Source organism: Erpetoichthys calabaricus, chromosome 1, assembly GCF_900747795.2.
Source record: "Erpetoichthys calabaricus chromosome 1, fErpCal1.3, whole genome shotgun sequence".
NCBI lineage: Eukaryota > Metazoa > Chordata > Cladistia > Polypteriformes > Polypteridae > Erpetoichthys > Erpetoichthys calabaricus.
Genome location: NC_041394.2, coordinates 73,582,387 through 73,600,067, shown reverse-complemented (window position 1 = coordinate 73,600,067; position 17,681 = coordinate 73,582,387). Strand labels below are relative to the sequence as shown.

The window sequence follows — 17,681 nt, the reverse complement described above, 5'->3', positions numbered from 1 at the left end:
GAGGATGTATTTGTCTCTAGAAAAAACATTGATTTCTTTGGACATAAATTCTGTACCTGTGGTGGACTGGTGCCCTGCTGGGGATTTGTTCCTGCCTTGCACCCTGTGTTAACTGGGATTAGCTCCAGCAGACCCCCGTGACCATGTGTTAGGATATAGTGGGTTGGATAATGGATGGATGGATGGATAAATTCTGTATAGTTCTCGTCTGCTAATATTAGTGGGTTAAGACGCCATCTGCGAGATGAGTATGTGAGGCATAACGATTTTACCTCCAAGATCAAAGGGGTATGGTCGGACATAACAATAGCGTTGTACTTGCAAGATTTAATCATAGGCAAAAAATTGTTATCTACAAAGAAATAATCAATTCTTAAGTAGCAATGATGCACTGGTGAGTAGATGGAACATGCTGTTGAGTTTGGGTTTAGAAATCTCCAGGGATCTGATAAGTTGTGGTCAGTTACAAACTGTGTAATTGTCTTTGCAGTGTTAGATGTCATCACCCCTGTGACAGGAGACCTATCTAAGAGTGGATTTAAAACACAATTAAAGTCCCCAGCCATTATAATTTTAGGAATGGATGCAAATACATTTTGGATGAAGTTCCTATCATCCACATTGGGTGCAGAAACATTTATCAAAATCACTTTACAGTTAAATAAATTACCCATGACAATCACATATCTCCCTTCAAGATCAGATACTACATCTGACACTACAAATGAGACTGTTCTATGTATAAGAATTCCCACATCTCTAGTTTTCTTTGTAAAGCTGGAATGGAACATTTGGCCAGTCCAGTCTTTTTGCAGCCAGAACTGATCCTTTCTTAATAAGTGGGTCTCCTGTAACAATACTATTTTAGCGTTTAGACCTGTTAGGTGAGAGAATACTTTCTTTCTCTTCATACAATGACACAGAAAATTAAAATAATTAAGGACTTTTGGAGTGCGGCATATTTGCTTTGGGATACCTTGCCTTCTATAATCTGGCAAACTAGTTACACAATCTCCGTTAGACCACACTTTTCCTCTCCATCTGATGACAGAAAGTTATTTCAAGTGATAATATATTGAGTGTAATTGGCGGCTTGATATATAAAATTGGTATTAAGAAACATATTTTAAAAAGAACTGTTATTAGCTACAGTAATAAATAGAAATAACAATTCTTTAAATAAAGGCTTGTTTTGTATTTACCTTAACTATTTTACATTTAAGAAATGTGAATGTCTGCAGTCAACACATATTTGTTAAATTACCATGCAGTAACTTAGTTTAAGAAAGGTTTCTGTTTCTTGAGTGATTAATTTGAAAAAGTTTCAGTAAGTAAAATAAATGATGCCAACCCAATGTATTACACTACAGCTAGAGTGATTTACTTGTCTACTGTTAGACTAACCTGAGTTAACTAAGTTTTTAATAACTGACATTGTTTAAATAGAATTTTTACATGTAACTAAAATAATATTTTTTGAGTAATATGTGTGCTGAAATTTAAAAATACTGTAACTTTAAATGTGAATGTAAAGTTTTTTGTAAAGTTTTGAACTATATTAGCTCTGATTAACACAATTTTAGTGTTCATAGTTAATGTATTTTTTGTTTAAAGGAGCAGAGAGTGTGTGTGTGTGTTTTTTAAGTTACTTTTGTGCAGAAATGGTGTTTTCATGTTTTTTACAGGTCCGTGACTTACAAATTCGTTTTGAAAACATACCAAATCTTGTGGAACTTGACCATTTAACTGTGTCTGGTGATGTTACCTTTGGAAAGGATGTTGTTCTAAAGGTAAAATAAAGATGTCTTATACATTTTTTTTAAAGTTAACCGTGTCATATAACATAAATCTAGGCACCCAAGATAAAGATTTGAGGCAGAGTTCCACTATTATATTTTAGTTAAATCTATTTATCAAAACTTATAATATAAAATATACCCTTTATATGATGTTTAATGTGTGCTATCATGTATTAGTCGCATATATAAAGGGAGGAATTACATATTGCCTGAGACATATGGAGGACTCACTAGGACTCTCCTTCAGTCATGCATTATAATCAACACATAAAAACTCAGAATTAACATAAACCAGACTAACTCAGGGTGCTCATAAGAAATGTAATATTTTACTTCATGAGGCAAAAGTGTATAATAAACAAGAATATTTATGTCAGATGTTTGAAATATTAAAATGTATGCATCAATTTAAATAATTAAGTCTACGTATTCTGGATTGTAATAGAAAATTATCATTTTTCACCTCTAGTAGAATTCCATAAAGGGTTAGGTCCCTAGTAAAGGATAAAAAAAAAAATCAAAAATTACATTATATTCTTAATCAATGACCTTGAAATAGTCTAAAACAACACTCCCTATGCTTATGTATAAAACTTGTCATTTTTAATGTTTTTGGAGTGGCTATTAGAGGGCCAGAACCACTGGTAATAATAATAATAAGAAGAAGAAGAAGAATATTTCCCACGCTTAAGTAAAGAATCAAATATCAAAAGCGTTATCATAATCATGATCAGTAACCTCAAAATACCATAAAATGACACTCCCATGCTGGTATCACCAATCCCCAATTTTTAAACGTTTTGTGAAAAGTAGTAACAAATAGAAAATACATCCTTATATTAAGAAAAATAGTATGCAATGAAATTATTATTTTCAGATCATGCGTAGGAAACATGGAAGGCATGATTTCTTATATTAAAGTTTTTGCAGCTTCATAGTTGCCATATTCAGTAAGTTTTTAGTCTTTAATTTTCTGGTGAGGTAATGGAGGCCCCGTAGTAATTAGATTATAAAACACCAGTGCAGGCAAGATATTTTAAAAACATTTATAGAAAACACAACTTTAGAACACAATTTCACGTGACAAAATGCATATATACCATGATTGTGAATAGATAACTTTGACCTTTAATGGAGGAAGGGGTGAGGAATTAAGGATAATCTGATCGTCAACAAGTTAATATTCCTATTGTACGAATTGTTTCACAAAACATGTTTTGTTGCTAAAATACATTTAATCCTTTTTTCAATTAGATAATCTACCAGATGGAAATAGAGGGAAATTTTTGCTTTTCTCATGTAATTGTTTTTTAGATGTTTACATTGGTATACAATTGTTTAGAAAAGTTAGATCAGTAAACTCCCCAATTATCTCCCTGACTTTTTAAATAGTATAATAGCCTAAAAGCCCAGTATAACAGTCTAAAGTCAAATGATGTTTTTTTTTCTTTAATGGACTGCATAGAATTGAAAAAATGGTGTTCAGCTCTTTTGTCTCTTTGAACTGGAAAATGTTAAAAAAAAATGATGGTGCCTCATCTACTTCAAGAAATGAAATTATTTATGAAATTTAACATAAGTGAAATCTGAATATAAATTGCCTAATTATAACTTGGCCAACATTATTATTAATAAGCCCCCTTGTATTTTTCATTTTATTTCTGTTTTATTATTTATGCCCCACTTTTTGTTGACTCTTTTGACAGGGAAACTTTTTTAATTAAAAATGTTTGCCATTTCAAATTTAGCAAAGTATGCCATCCACTTAAAAACAAATTTATTTTCAAATTTTAGTTATAACATAACATAAGATTCCCAGACCTACTTAATCAAATTCATGAGATACAAAAGGAATATTGGTGGCAGTAAATACTTAAAATTCATTATGATTTGCAACAAGCATTTTTTAAGCTTACTAAACCTATACTGCCCTTGTATAGCAATATAAGCATAGTCATATTATAATGATGTAATTTTATTATAGGCAAATGTTTTATTATTGTATGTTTCTAGTATGTTTCTTACAGTGGGAGACACGTTATTTTTAATTGCCTGGTAGATAAAATAATCAGTTTATGTCTTGAAAATGTATCTTTATAGTTGATTGTTGACGATGGTAAATTATACATTGGAAAGAATATTGTATTGCAATTAATGTACACAATGACCATGGTTAAAGTTGTTGTAATTAAAGATTTAAGAATGCAGATAACATAAAGAAATACAAAAGTAGTCTGTAAAATAGAAATTGAAGTTTAAAGCCAGTATACTGTAGTGTCTGCACCTGGGGCGGAGTGGTGGCTCTGAGGCTAAGGATCTGCGCTGGTATCCCGAAGGTTGCCGGTTCGAATCCTTGTCATTGCCAAAAGAGATCCTACTCTGCTGGGCCCTTGAGCAAGGCCCTTAACCTGTAATTGCTCCAGGGGGCGCTGTACAATGGCTGACCCTGCGCTCTGACCCCAAGGGGTATGCGAAAAAAACTAACAAACACTGTTGTAAGTCACTCTGGATAAGAGCGTCTGCTAAATGATGTAAATGTAAATGAAGAAACAATCGGTAATGATTTAAATTGTCTTTGTTAAATGCTCACAATGATTTTACAATGTTCCTGGATGATCTAATGCCTATAATTATGAAAATGAAACCATTAGGTAACAGGCTAGATGTTTTGCCTATACCATTATTCTTAAAAGTTCTCGACTCCATTGAAACTATTCTGTTATAGATTTTAAACTTTTCTCTGCCATCTGGTAATGTACCTAGTTCCTTCAAGCATGGTATTGTTCACCTGTTGTTAAAAATGCAGACCTTGATGCCTCTGTTCCAAAAATTATAGGACCTTCTCCAAGCTTCCATTTCTTGCCATAATTCTAGAAAACGTTGTTGAGTTGTAGTCGCATGACTTTCTTAAAAAGAAGAAGGTAGTAGATCCTTATCTGTCAGGCTTCCAGAAATGCTACTCTGCAGAGACAGCTCTCTTAAAAGTTTGCAATGATTTACTTACAATATGGCTGCTGATACAGCACAGTGTTTAGTATTCATTTTGTTAGATCTTAGACCTGCCTTTGATACTGTTGACCATAGGGTCCTCCTGAACCGATTCCATAATCTTGTGGGCATTTTGGGTTTAGTTTTGGCCTGGTTCTCATCATACCTACCTTATATGATAGACGTTTTTCCATCTGTGTGAGTGAGTACTCTTCTGCAAGTTCCTCATTGTCATGTGGCATGTCTCAAGGATCTGTCCTTGGGGTCCTTTTTATTATTGTTATATATTTTACTCTGAGCTCAGTTTATTAGTTTGTTTGACAAGGTCTCTTACCACTTATATGATGATGAGATTCAGCATTACTGCTCCGTTAAGCTTCAACAATTACACAAGCTAGCTTTCGTGGTTTATTGTTTGTTCGAAGCTAATAATTATCTGTCAGTTATTTGTGATTAAATCCACAGAACACTGAGGTCTTGATCTTTGCCCCACCTGATTTGCATCCTGTCATTAATCAAAGAATTGCAAAGATATCTACTTACACTCGAACATCTCTTTGTAATCTGGGTGTCATTTTTGAACAGACCCTCACCTTTGATACCCATGTAAGGTCTCTCAGTCATTCTTTCATCTGAAAAACCTCTTTAGACTTCATTCCATAGGCTGCTGTTAGAATTAAAAATTCAATTCAAAATATTTCTCCTCACTTATAAATCCCTCCACAGCCAGGCCCCCAGTACATTAGTGACCTTGTGTGTCATCACATTGCTGGTTTAGCTCATAGATCCGGGAAATCATGCACCAGACTAAAGCTATGTGGTGACTATGCTTTTCAGTCTTTTGCACCATTAATATGGAATAATCTCCCCCTGGTCCTCGGTCTGGCTCATTTAATTTAGACATTCATAGGTCAACTTAAGACGTTCTTCTTTGGACAAGCCTTTGTGTAGCATTCCTGTAAGTCATATTGTTCTGTTTTGTTTATATGTGAATTTTTAACTGTACATTTTTTTGACTGTATCATGTCAATGTCAATTTATTTATATAGCACATTTAAAACAACATAGTAATGCTGTGGCCAAAGTGCTTTACAATAATAGAATAAAAGAAAAACAAAATAATTAACATAAAACATAAATAGAAATAAAATATATGAACATAAAATAAAATACATAATAAATAGAAGTAATGTTATATACATAAAAATAAAAGTAATGTTATATAATCACAAAGAGGAAACCATCAGTATTACTGAAGTTCATGGAATGCAAGTGAATAGAAATGAGTCTTTAGTCTTGTTTTGAACAGTTCAATTGTAGACGACTCCTTTATATGATGAGGTAAAGAGTTCCACAGGCGAGGAGCAGCAGCTGCAAAAGCCCTGTCCCCCTTGGTTTACACTTGGTATGAGGAACAACCAAAGACAGATGGCCAGAAGATCTAAGCACTCTGGATGGCTGGTGTAAAACAAACAGTTCAGATAAATAGGCAGGAGCAAGCCCATGTAAAGATTTAAAAACTAGTAGCAAGATTTTAAAATCAATTCGAAAACTGACAGGCAGCCAGTGTAAAGAAGCTAAAATAGGAGAAACAGAGTCATACTTTCTTGCCCCAACCAGAAAGCGAGCGGCAGCATTTTGGACCAACTGTAACCTGTGTATCAGCGATTTGTTAATCCCAGAATACAGCGAGTTGCAGTAATCGAGGCGAGAAAAAATAAACGCATGAGTAGCTATCTCAAGATCCCTACAAGATAAAAAAGACTTTATCTTACCTAATAGACGAATTTGGAAAAAGCAACTCTTGACTACAGAATTTACTTGTTTCTCAAAAGAGAGGTTACTATCAAAGGTAACACCAAGATTGCAGACTTGAGGTTTGGAAAAGACAGAGAAAGAGCCAAGAAGTCCAAGACCAATTTGGGCTTTAGCTGATGGACCCACTATAAGCACCTCTGTTTTATTTTGATTTAGGTCAAGAAAATTATTAGCCATCCAGGATCTTAGTTCAGACAGACAGTTGTGCAGTTGATTTGTTGTAGAGTTGCAGACAGGAATATAAACCTGTGTATCATCAGCACCAGTATCATGGTGCGGTGCTTTTCAGCTTTGGCCTGTGAAAGGTGCTATATATGAAAAAAATTACATAATCACTTTTTCATTTCATTAAGAAAAAAGAGATCAATTTATATTTTTTTTCTCTAGAATACTGATATTCAAAATATAGGGACCTTCAATTTAGGTAAAGTACTTAGAGGAAAAAACACAGATACAAATTGAGATTTTAGAGCAAAATGTCAACATCTAAAAATTAGTTAAGTATAATAAGTTTAGGTATTTTTAGGCTGTGCTCAAGCATGTGAGCAGTGCAACAAAGAACAGCAGTTCTCAAGGACCTGAGATTCAATAAAATGGCTCCCATTTTCATGCCAGTGATGTCACCTTTAGATTGTGTGCATATGGACATTGACTTAATGATGACCATGTAATCACATCCAGACCATATGTGGCAAAGAAAAATATCTACAAATTGAGAATAACACCAAATGTACTGTACATGTAGAAATATTTTTTTAATATACAGCAAGCTGTTTCTGTTAGCACATTTGTTCTCAATATGTGGGGCAGGCATGAGAATTTATAGATTGATTACTATGCATTTGAAAAAAATATTGCCCAGTGAAAACTTACGTGAGCACAGGAAGAACATGCAAAATCTACTGAGACATTGACTGCCATAGGAATTAAATGTCCTGTTTTTTTGTAACACTTCTTTCTCAGTTACAAGATGATGCTGCTCATTTGAAGTTTCTCAAACTGTTACCAGGAGCCAAAGCCAGCATAGGCAGTGAAGCCCGACTAAGACCAGCCCTATCACAGGGTAACTTATGGGGCTGGTTTAAACGTGACAGTCATTTTGAATCCATGTTAACACAGAGTATATACAAATGTCGGGGACTGAACTGGAGTCTGTGACCTATTTGTGGAAACACATATCCATCACATGTCCTCACAATTGTTTCTATAGTAGATTATGGTTTTTCAGTGTATATGGGTTAATAGTCATTTGTTACAGATATTTTGAACTGATATTTGTATATAAATGAGCATAACTAACTTGGACGTATTGTCTTTTGCAGGGATCAGTGATTATCATCGCAAATCATGGATGTAAAATCACCATCCCAAGCGGTTCTGTGCTTGAAAACAAAGTGGTTTCTGGAAACCTCAGTCTCCTAGATCACTGAGCCACCAAGGTTTCTTTCTTCTTTCCTTCCATTCAAGGAATGTTAGAAACTCTTTGAAGACTTTTTTTATGGGGACAGACAGACTGGAAAAATGTTTTTACTGGATTTTGCAGTTGCCATTTTCTACTGGCTATTCTCTTTAATGTACATTACTGTTTTTGTACTACTGTATAAGATTTTCTTTTGTTTTTACAACAATAGCAGTGAATGGAACAATTACTTTATAGTTTATAAAAAGAAAAATATTTGGAAACTTTTGGATGCTTATGCAGGAGGCTGCTGACATTCGTTTGAAATTCATACCAACTATTTATTATTTTTATAAAGTAATTTAGAGAGAGTTAAGTTGAAGACACTTAAAAAAATGATCAAGGAAGGAATGATATACACACCTTATTCCTATATTAGTCTTGTCCAGAGCCATCCTAGGTGTAACTGCCAGTGTGATTCCACCTGATCTCCAAATGTCTCCACTAGCTTATCTGTTTGTTCTTCTCTAATCCCAGCTAGGACTTCACCATACTAAGTTAAAGTATTAATTTTTATATTTTATATCCCTCAAGCTTTGACTAAGAACATGGATTTACACTATAACTATGCTGCCGCTAGCCATTGGCATTCTGGACTGTATTCCATTTAATGGCTCCCATTCTGGCAACTGGAAGTGTACCATAGAATACTTGGAATACCTTTCTAGGTGTTACACTTGTTTACACAATTAGCAAGTACTGGTTCTTATGCAACATTGCAAAGAATACTTAGAAAAGAAAGACAAGTTGATAGTTGTTCCACTCCTTTTAAAATGTAAGTGTAAATGAATATTTTGTGTTTTTTTGTTCATTTTTCTTATTTTTCACTTGGTAACTTAAACTATCAGTTGTTGATTGCTAATTATGATTTTATACTAAAAATATTTATTGGTGCAATAAATGATGGTTATTACTAGAACATACCAAATATTAAGAACTTTTTAAATATTATAGACGTTTACTTACTCTACTGCCTATTTATACCGATACCAATGTGCAACTGTATTTTGATTTTTTTATGAATACATTTAAGTGTATATATATTTAAAATTGTAAATTGTATGTTTGAGTTTGCATGTGTGTTGCTGTTAGTCCAACTTTAAATCTAGGCTATAAGGCATAACAGGCATAGGGATAGTAATGGGTAGTAATGGGAGGACGGTGGGCAGTCAAAAATCCAGCGCCGATGCAGGGACTACGATTCCCATCAGGCAGCAGCAATGCATTGGACCTGATGGGAGGACACAGTCATCAACAAACTTTTGTACCAAGCAAAGCACAATCTCATCTAAGACTGCAGGTAGAGTGTTTTCTTCTCAACTTATTTGGATAAATTAACTGCCTTGTCTGAATATTTTATAAAATTTGTTTTATAGCAATAATGAAAAACAAAATTTATTACAGAAAATGCTGTACTGAATTAGATGGATTTGTTTTTATTTTAAAAATAAGTTTTATTTTGCTACCATTTCTGATTTAAATCTGTTTCTGGTGTCCATGCATAAGTAACTCTGATAAACGCTACAAATTGTCATTTATAAAACAGAATTGGTTCAAGCAGGTATCAGCAATATACAAATCAGTGAAAAAGTATTTGTCCTCTCCCTGATTTCCTCCATTATTACAGAATTTTAATGCTGAACTTTCAAAAGTGTTGATCAGCAAATTTCGCCAAAGCTTTATTCACAGTGAATTTGCTGATTTCACATTCACCCTTGTTCCGCAAATTATTTAACGATAATTCATCCGGTTTAGGAGAACTTTTTCTTCAGCGTCCCATAATGCTTTGCGAGGTCAGCATGACACCCCCCAGAGCTGTAACAGCCAACACTGGATGACTCTCAGTGTATGTAATGCTGATCATTTGCTTTACAGACTGGTTACAAAGCTTGTGCGTCTCTCACTATGTTCTTTCTCCTTTGATCTCACGAAGGCATGGTCGTGCATTGGTTGGTACTATGAAGAGCACACCATCATGCTCACAGTTAGTACTGATAGCCTACTGACTGACACACTGCAGATTGGAACACTGAGAGAAACTCTGGGTTAGCAGAGAAATGTGCTAAGACAGCTGGTGAACTACTATAGAATTAGTATTCATACCAGTTTTTTTCTATTTTCCTAAAAATAAATGCTATAAAATGTAAAGCCATAAAGACACATTAATATTGTGTACAGTTGGTGAACTGAATTTAAGGAGCTTAACAGATAAGTAAATAATTCAAGTTCATACATATATAAATAACTTGTTCTGTCTGCACACATAATTAGCCACGTGGAGAATGAAAATAAAAAATGAAAGAGTCTGATGCCAACCAAACACAGGAGACTCTATGCAATAACAATAATAATTAAACATTTGTTACTATTAATTAGATATTTTTATCGTTTTGATAGAAGAAAAAGTACAAAGCATCAACACAGACAGTTTGGAGAGCCTGCAGCTTCAATCATGACATGCCACTTTGAATTTTCTGCCTTTAATTCTTTAAGGGCTGATTTTTTTCACACTTCTCCCAGGGCTGAATATTTTTCCAAAAATCTCAGTTTTCTGAAAAGTACCCAAAGCAATAGTTTCTCACATAAATCAACATAAAATGTCTGTTGCTGCGTGCATTGCCCTGTGCACTGCTGTGGCAGTGGCAGTGCAAGGGGCAGGGGTGGTGAACTGCTGCCGGGCTGTTTTCTAAAAAGCACACAAAGCAATACTTTTTCACATAAATCAACATAAAACGACATATGTATTTTTTCTGACTTTTGACTATGATTTCTGTATTTCTGCTTTGTTTTAACAAAATATACGTTTGCTGTCTCTGACTGTGTTTTTCTTCTTTGATCTCATGGAAGCACAGTGGTGCAGTGGTTGGCAGGTCAGGTCACCTTTTTGGCCACAGTAATTGATCCAGTACAGTTGGCAGATGTTTCCCTAGCCATCAGGGACACTTTAAAGATGATTGCACCATTATAATTTAGTCAAATCTAGTTTTTTTTGTCCGTCCTCATTGACTTCTCGAATACTTCTCGAATACTTCCGTGATTTCTCCAAAGACAAAAGGAACACCGTGGAGTTTGCTCATTACTAGTCTTCAATGAAAGTTTAATATTGGATAAAAGACACCTGGGTTAACAAATAAGATATGTTTTCTTTATTATGGTATTTATTGACTAAACAAAGTTATACTATACCAAGTAGCACTATGTGGCAAAGAAATATCTCATTACACTTTCTAACAGGATGTACCACCTTTAGCTTCAATGAATCCATCCAAACACTTTCTTTAATTCAGTATCAGTCCATCCATCCATTATCCAACCCGCTATATCCTAACACAGGGTCACGGGGGTCTGCTGGAGCCAATCCCAGCCAACACAGGGCGCAAGGCAGGAAACAAATCCTGGGCACGGTGCCAACCCACCTCAGGGCACACACACACACACCCACACACCAATCAGTCTTTCTTAACATTTTGGATTAATTTTATCCAACTTTTCTTTGCAAAGCTACTTTTATTTAGAAACACTGCAGGAACTGCTCAATTAAGTACAACAGCATATCCACTTTCTGTAAGTCTGCAGGTTAACCTGCCTAGTCAAAAACATTTAATTTGTTTATTTTTATCCATTATTGTATGGACTTTCTTTTTGTGTTTTGAGTCATTGTCTTGCTGCATGACACAACTAGACTTGAGCTTCAGCACATTGATGGGTAATTGAACTTTGATTTTAATAATTTCATATAATGGAGCAGAATTCATTATTACATCATCTAGAGATGTGGTCCAGGTTGTAATGCAGAAAAGCATTGTATAATATCACATTACTACCACCATGTTTTTACGATTGGTATGATGTCCTTATTGCAGAATGCTGGGTTTTATTCATGTGAGACATAGGAGATTTGGACTGCTCTCTTATGTTTCCATAAAACATTTTTCTAAAAGGCTTGAGGAAAATTTGGATCATACATTTACTGGCAATTGAGAGATGAGCATTTACTGTATGATCTTTTTGGTAGTTGCAATCTCTGCTTTGCTACTCTGTAATGGGGTTAATTTTTGCAAAGTAGCTTTCAGGGAAGAGATGCCTGAAGTTCTTTAGATGATTTTACAACCCCTTGTGATTTCCTGAATGTTGTGCTGCACAACTGGAGTTGTGTTTGGCACTCCTGGGAAAACTCACTACTCTTCCATGTTCTTTTCCATTTGGAGAATATGGCTGCCACTGTGGGTCAGTGAAGTAACATTACCTTAGAAATGTAGACGTGCACTTAGAAGTGCCTTTTTCACACTCAGGCTCTGTTGCCTTTTTCAGACTGAGAGATATCAACAATTTTTTTTTGTGACCTGTTAAAGAATTTATGAAATTGTTGAATCTTTGTGCTGGACAATGTACATTGTTAGTGAGGGTCAAAGTAAGTGAGGTTCATATTGAGAAGGGCTGGCTGTAATGAAGCCTAGCTGTGTGCAATCAGCTGACTTGTATTAACTCTTCAATTTGGTTGATTTCAGTGGAGGACAATTACTTTCACACACAGTGACAATTTGTGCTGACTAGTTTTCTTGTTAGGATAAATAAAATAAATTATAAAGAGAAGTAAAAATGTGTTCACTCAGGTACCCTTTATCTAATATTATACTTTGACTGAAGATCTGAAAACAGTGAATGAAAATATTTACAGCAATAGAGGACACCAAGAAGAAAGCAAATGAAACAATGTCTTTTGGTGTCATGAATGATATCTCACTTCAATAGCCTACTTTTTTTTGCTTAATTGCATTTGATTGGGATTTTAAGTTGCTTTTTTAATTATATCTGTAACACCATTGGTAATCTCTCTATTATAAAAGAAAATCTTGAGAGAAGACTATTGCCAAGAGACTTTTTCAAGTGGGTTCCACCCTCCTCTAAATCCATTTCTGGTTACCGGTCCACGCCCACGGTCCTCTCACGTCTCATTTGTGTGAATGCTTTTGTCAGACACAGTTTTTGCGCTCTCAGCTCTTATACATTTTTATGTTTTCCTCACTTTAAGATCCCAATAAAAAAAGACTTAATATGTCCAAATCTTATTGAGGAATTTTATCCTGAAGGGTTATCAACAGAAGAAATTAGTACACGGGCAATCCTAGCACCAAGAAACGATGAAGTCAAATGAATTAATGCGAACATTGTCGATCGGTTACATGGCATATTGGTTAAATGTGTATCAATAGACTATGACAATAGACTAACATGTAAAATTTTAACAGGCCACAAGAAAGGTAATGTAGTACATATTCTGCGGATAACATTAGACACTAAAGGACATCTTGATATGCCATTTGCATTAAAACATTTGCAATTTCACGTTAGAATAGCTTTTGCTATGACAAGTAACAAATTGCAGAGACAAACATTCAAAAAAGTCGGTTTATTTATTAGAGAGAAACAAACGATATTCACTCACGGGCAGTTATATGTTGTGTTGTCAAGATGTAAGTCCAAATACAGAATCAAAATTCAATGCAATATTGAAGAAAAGTTAATTCCAAATATTGTTTTTACAGAAATTTTACAGTAAATGTGTATGTTTAAAAAGTGTTTCCGTGTTAATTTCAAAGCCAAACAGAACAAAAACGTATAATGCAACGAATATCTCTAACATAACATGAAACATAATTTTATTTCAATTTATTACATTTTACTATTTTTTACTATGGTTAATTACCCGCCGTAATGTACAATAGTTAGTTCTATTATGCATATGTAACAATTCCCATGAAAATAACAATCTGTTTGAATTGTACATCTGCTTCCCCATACGCGAGCGACAGAGCCGCAAAGTGGCTAGCACATAGCGCCCACCCAGGAGTTGGCGAGCAAAGTGAGCAGGGGACAGAGCCCCCTAGTATATTTAAATTAAAACATGCTTTATAGCCTGCACCCAATTAATGGCTAAATCCTATCTCTGAGGCCCTGAAAATAATTAATGTTCTTTTAATGTTTCCATTTTGTCATCAAGTCCTGATAATGTTAGAGTCACCAGAGGGAAGCAGCTTTTGAATTCCTGGAGATTTTTGATTTTTTTCATGGACAGAGTGCTGTATCTACAGTTCTGTTGGACAAATTTTTTTTTCATTAAATGGTCAGGGGATTCTGAATCCATCCTGGTACTTCTTGGTGTAAGGTAGAAGACAGGCCTGGATCGGACACTGTCCATTGCAGGGCAAATTCATATACGCATCCACATTATTCATACTGGGTCAAATTAGAGTCAACAAACAACCTGACCTGTACGTCTTTCCCATTAGGACACTTGATAAATGCAAAATCCAGCTCAAATGGTGTACAGGCCGGGATTCAAACCCAGTCCTCTGGAGTCTTGAGGAAGCAGCTCTGATCTCTGCACCCCTGCTCAATAACTGGAATCCTGGAATTCTTGTATGCTTTATAACTTTTTTATAATTCTGTTTAAAATGATTTAATTTCTAGTATTTTTACATGTTAGATTGGCTTGTCATATATCCATCCAGGGAAAAGAAAGATTTGATTGCTTGAAAAAGTATATAAATATGGATGAAGAAAGGTGATCATATACAAAATGTCAGTAAAGTTTTATTGTAAAAGATATTTACAAATTATGTACATGCCTATTAATACAACAATTTGGTTTAATATGACAATAAAAAGACTTGTATTGCAATCATTATATTAGAGCTTTACAGTAAAATACATTTTAAAATCATAAAAAAGCCTGGGAGATAATTATCTGAAATCTTTTTTAAGGTTATGCTAGTTAAGAAGACTCCTCTCTATCTAACAAAAAGTGCTTTGGAAGCAAATAGCTTGGCAAACATGCCAGTCTGTTAGTGACACATATGTCTTTCTAAAGTAGCGTGTTGCAACCTGGTAAAACTTCACAGAGATATTGCTTTTGGTTTGCTTATCTGCAGTGCGATCCATCAGGTCAGGACTTACTGGTTAAAGAGTCAATCATCAATATTTAAAGTCTCTAAATAGATTGTGGACCTTTGGCAAGCAAACATGCAGGACTCTTTCATGAGCCAAGAATAAAATGCTCATGCACAATACTCTAAAGTCCATTTATTTTTTAATTTAACAAGATAGAATTTTAGCATTTATTAAAAAAAAACTTAACTGGAACAGCTAGAAATAAAATTGAAACTGGAAACATAAAATTATGTGTTTGTTAATGCCTGACATTAAGAAATTTTGTCCATCCTGGGATATATTTCAGATTGTAATAACACAGACATATACAAACTGAATAAATTATGCAACCTAATCTTCTTTATATTTGAAGTAGTAGAATTTAAAATGTTATCCCCTTTCTTTAAATTCTTCTTTTTGCATGACATTATCCAGTTCTCTTGTTTTTTTATACAGCCTTGAAAATACAGACATTGGCTCTTTCCCTGTTTTTGTTTTTTTTCACATGGTATTCACAAGAAAATTACAGAAAATGTCCTTGTCTAATATTAATTTAACTAAATGGGATAGATAAAATAGGCATCCTCTCCCCACATTTCAAGTCTTAATACACATGCATTTTACAATAACGGAAAGTTTGTAAATACATAAAAAAGTGAAAAACAATAGCTGGGTAATTTCAATGTGATGCTTTTTTAATTGAATATAACTTGTAAGATTAATTTTTTTGCAAAACTATTGAAATTGAAGTAATTCAGTCTTCAGTTCTAGTTAAAATTTTTAAGTTTTACTGGTCTGCACAAAAAAAAATCATTTAGATGTGCTGTTTCTGTAAGATTTCTGCAAGATTTAGGATTTATTGAAAAACACCATTTAGAAAATAATTGTTGAGTTTTTTTTAAAAATAAGTATCTTTCATGCTTGGAATATTATTTGAAGTTTATTTTGAGCTGAAAAAATGTCAGTCTTAATATTAGTTGAGTATCACAGTATCAGTATTTGCTACATAATTTTGGTTCTTGATCAGCATTTTTTTCTCTCTTGGCTTATTCCTTTACAATAGCCAGGAATTTATACTTAAAAGGTTAGAAAGATGCCTGTTTATTGTTTATTGTCCAGAAGAGATAATGCTGTAGTTTAAATGTTTTTCACAGAAATGTGTAAGGTTGGGTTGATCCATCCATTGTCTTGACCAGGTAAAAGAGAACATGGGGGCCCTTTGATGAACCCAGGGAGACGGCCCACCAGGACATCTCTCAGACAGAGAGACATTATAGTGGAAAGTGGAGTGAGACTGTGTTAGCAGACGTCTGTCGGTCCACCGTGAAGCACCTTCAGAGGACTACAAGAGGGAAAATTACCAAGTCATTTCTTTTTGTAAATAATAATCATATTTAAAACAATTACATGTGTAATTTATATTTTCTGTAAAGAATATCTAAAAGCTTTTTTTTTTTTTTTTTTGCAGACCAGTGTTTGTAATCAATAATCAATTGTTATTATAGTGTTATCATATTATTTTCATGAGAAGAAATCTGTGGCCTTGAAAAGTGAATAATTTTAGTGAAAGTATGAAATATTAAAAATTTAATAAAGGAATTATCAGCCCCAGTTTGGATACGACATTCACTAACTAAGAATGGAGTTGTGGTCTCGATGTTCTCTCACACTGTACTAACATCCGTCATGGTTGTTCTTTCAGAGCTGTAGATTCTGGATCAACCAAATACACTTTCCAGAGTATTTGGTTCCTCTAGCTCGTTCTATTCTAGTGGTACTTAAGCCAAACACAAAAAAATATCTTTTAAGAAATGGACAGGCAGATGGTCATATATTTTAGATTTATTTTTTACAAAAAAGTATACGTGCTTGCATAAAACTGTTATAAAGAATAATGTCTGTATAATGTGTCAGTTCTTCTCCCTTTACATTCAATACCTGTGTGTATTTTATAGACTTGTCATACATCAGATCTGTTTTGTCATGCTAGGAGGAAAGTCCTTTCTTGCTCATAGATTTTAAAATTTGAACTTCTTGAAGATCAAGATCCAGAAATTTTCTTTTTGGTATTGGTGTTCATACATTCAAGTTCGCAAAACATTCGTCATTGTGATCCCAGCTCTCCCAGATTAAAAGAAGATGCAGGTGGCAGAGTCTTGCAGGGTTTTTTTAAAGTTTAAATTTTAGTCTCTTCTGTTTTCTGGCCTTCTAACCAGAACACAGATGTTAGTTATGCTACAGTCAGAACATCTGTAAAGCAATGTATGCCAATAAATAAACTTTGTTTTGGGATTTTTGATTTTGAAACAGCAGTCTTTACACATGCTGAAAGTCCACACTTTTTCCTCATATGTCTGCCTTGTTGTCATATGAGAGAGCTTTAAAGAGCAAACTGTTAGATTATAAATCTTCAAGCTTCTAGGATAGGACATGATGAGATGATAAGACTATGCAACCAAAATTATTTGCAAGGTTGTCAAGATCAAAAGAAAGATGCTGTTTGTCTGTCCAATTTAAGACGGAGGTAAAGCCACAATTATTCAAGGCCTCTCAGCATCAGCCGCCAACTTTGAAAGATTTGAGCATTTACTGACTAGCCAAACTATTCCACCAAGGGAGGAAAATGCATTCTTCTGCTAGCATTCAGGATCAGGCACCAAGGTAATAAAGCTGGAAGCAGGCTTCTG

The 17,681-nt window shown here is 34.3% G+C and overlaps 2 protein-coding genes across 2 annotated transcripts in view; one reads left to right on the top strand and one right to left on the bottom strand.

Annotated features, from left to right (window-relative positions):
- LOC114651970 (UTP--glucose-1-phosphate uridylyltransferase-like) overlaps positions 1-8,975 on the top strand; it is a 39,604-nt gene extending 30,629 nt beyond the window's left edge. The window contains exons 9-10 of the mRNA XM_028802108.2: positions 1,686-1,790; positions 7,928-8,975. Of these exons, the coding sequence (XP_028657941.1) occupies positions 1,686-1,790; positions 7,928-8,035 (213 nt within the window). The 3' untranslated portion in view covers positions 8,036-8,975. The remainder of the gene's footprint in view (positions 1-1,685; positions 1,791-7,927) is intronic.
- An 85-nt stretch (positions 8,976-9,060) lies between these two features.
- The window catches only part of LOC114645666 (putative thiamine transporter SLC35F3), an 82,500-nt gene continuing 73,879 nt past the window's right edge, over positions 9,061-17,681 (bottom strand). Inside the window, exon 9 of the mRNA XM_051933640.1 lies at positions 9,061-17,678. The gene's annotated coding sequence lies outside the window, so the exon portion shown is untranslated. The remainder of the gene's footprint in view (positions 17,679-17,681) is intronic.